Source organism: Corvus brachyrhynchos, unplaced genomic scaffold (genome assembly GCF_000691975.1).
Source record: "Corvus brachyrhynchos isolate BGI_N302 unplaced genomic scaffold, ASM69197v1 scaffold45, whole genome shotgun sequence".
Taxonomy (NCBI): domain Eukaryota; kingdom Metazoa; phylum Chordata; class Aves; order Passeriformes; family Corvidae; genus Corvus; species Corvus brachyrhynchos.
Window position 1 is genome coordinate 1,170,402 of NW_008238361.1, and position 2,105 is coordinate 1,172,506.

The 2,105-nt window shown below is 36.2% G+C and overlaps 1 protein-coding gene across 1 annotated transcript in view; it reads left to right on the forward strand.

Annotated features, from left to right (window-relative positions):
* PRPF40A (pre-mRNA processing factor 40 homolog A) overlaps positions 1 to 2,105 on the forward strand; it is a 9,579-nt gene that overhangs the window by 696 nt on the left and 6,778 nt on the right. The window contains exons 2-5 of the mRNA XM_017736046.1: positions 282 to 390; positions 686 to 750; positions 1,442 to 1,606; positions 1,880 to 1,988. Coding sequence (XP_017591535.1) covers positions 719 to 750; positions 1,442 to 1,606; positions 1,880 to 1,988 — 306 coding nt within the window. The 5' untranslated portion in view covers positions 282 to 390; positions 686 to 718. The remainder of the gene's footprint in view (positions 1 to 281; positions 391 to 685; positions 751 to 1,441; positions 1,607 to 1,879; positions 1,989 to 2,105) is intronic.

The following is a 2,105-nucleotide window of genomic DNA, read 5'->3' on the forward strand; positions in this document are numbered from 1 at the left end:
CCTGCTGAATTTCAACATTATGTTTTTATGAATCATTTCTAGATAACTTCAGCAGGCAGCAAATTACAGGAGGGAAATATTTTGCTGAAATAATTTGCTTTTTTTGATCTTTTTTTCATCAGTTGTGGTGCCTGTAAGGAAAAGCTTTACATGAATTATCAGAATGACTTTTTTACTTTGAGTTGCTATTTAAAAAACTCATTCTGTGATGGTTTGTGACTCTTCAGTGCCTCTAACTTAGAAAAAAAAACGCTGAAATAATTAAATTCTTCTTGTTTTAGTGCTGCTGCAAAGAAGGAGGATGAGGATGCCCAACCTGTTAAAAAAACCTACACGTGGAACACAAAGGAAGAGGCTAAACAAGCATTTAAAGAACTGCTAAAAGAAAAGGTATTTGGGCCAATTATTGGTGTTTTATTGACCAATTACTAATGTTTTACTGAACTACAAAGCCTGGTGTAATTTTTATTTTATTTACCAGGTTTTACTGGATTTTTTTGGTGAAGAATTCCTCACTCTTGTAGAAATGAAAGAAAAGAGCTTTCCAGTGAAATGTTGTTTTAGCTCAAAAATAAAATGCCTTTTTTCCCCCTCCCTCCCCCCCGCAATGGCTGTTTTTAAGGAATTGTTCCTTGTTGGATGTTAATTCCAGATTTGATTAATCCATAATTTCCTGTTTTCACAGCGAGTTCCATCTAATGCTTCCTGGGAGCAAGCCATGAAAATGATCATTAATGACCCCAGATACAGGTACTGAGTCCTCCTTTAATTCCACACAGACCCTTTTTTAGGGAATTTGCCTTCCAAACAATCCAAGATTCTGTCAGCAACAGATATTCCTGCATTTTGTGCCGTTGGCAGGGAATTTTCCTCCTTTCCCCCATAAAGAAATGCTTCAAACAGCTTAATTTTCATTGGGAAAAAGCTTGGAAGTTGGTATTTTATGCTGAGTTTGGGATTAAAATGTTTAGATTATATTTGATTTTATCTTAAATCTGGATTAGTCAAACCTGTTGCCTTGTGCTTTTTGGTTTAGATTTTATGTATTTTTCTTGTTTTCTTATTTTCTTTTTCTGATGTTTCTGAGTTTTTCTCTGACTTTCCTTTCCTTTTTCTCTGACTTTCCTTTCCTTTTTCTCTGACTTTGCTGCTGAGTTTGGGATTAAAATGTTTAGATTATATTTGATTTTATCTTAAATCTGGATTAGTCAAACCTGTTGCCTTGTGCTTTTTGGTTTAGATTTTATGTATTTTTCTTGTTTTCTTATTTTCTTTTTCTGATGTTTCTGAGTTTTTCTCTGACTTTCCTTTCCTTTTTCTCTGACTTTCCTTTCCTTTTTCTCTGACTTTCCTTTCCTTTTTCTCTGACTTTCTTTTTCTTCTCTTCCTGCTTTTCTTTATCTATAAATGACATTATTCTTTCCTTTTCTTTCCTGGGAAGTGCTTTGGCAAAACTGAGTGAAAAAAAGCAAGCCTTTAACGCTTACAAAGTTCAGACAGAGAAGGAGGAGAAGGAAGAAGCCAGATCCAAGTACAAGGAAGCCAAGGAATCCTTCCAGCGGTTCCTGGAAAACCATGAGAAGATGACATCCACCACCAGATACAAGTAAGGGACTTGGGACAGGAATGTGGGATAAAAATCCTGATGGGATCCACTGCTTGGAGTGGCATCAACTTCCATTTTTAGCTTTTTCCTTCATTTATAAAAATTTAAAAGGTATCCTGGAAAAAACTTTCTCGAGGGAAAATCAAGGAGAATTCCTATAAAAGTGTTCCTGCTTGGGACAGAGCTCTCCCTGATGGTCTTGGGGATTGATGGGATAATTTAGTCACAAATAAATAAATAAAGAGCTGTGTGTTTTTCATTTGTTTTGCCCAGAAAAGCTGAACAAATGTTTGGGGAGATGGAAGTGTGGAATGCCATATCCGAGCGGGACCGGCTGGAGATTTATGAGGATGTTTTGTTTTTCCTGTCCAAGAAGGAGAAGGTAAATTCCCTTCAAATACATCCAGTATCTCCTCACTTGTTCCTAGATCACTTTAAACCTGTGGTTGAGGCTTTGTGGCAGATAAACAGCAGATTTTAGGGAAGTTTTTTGGGTTTA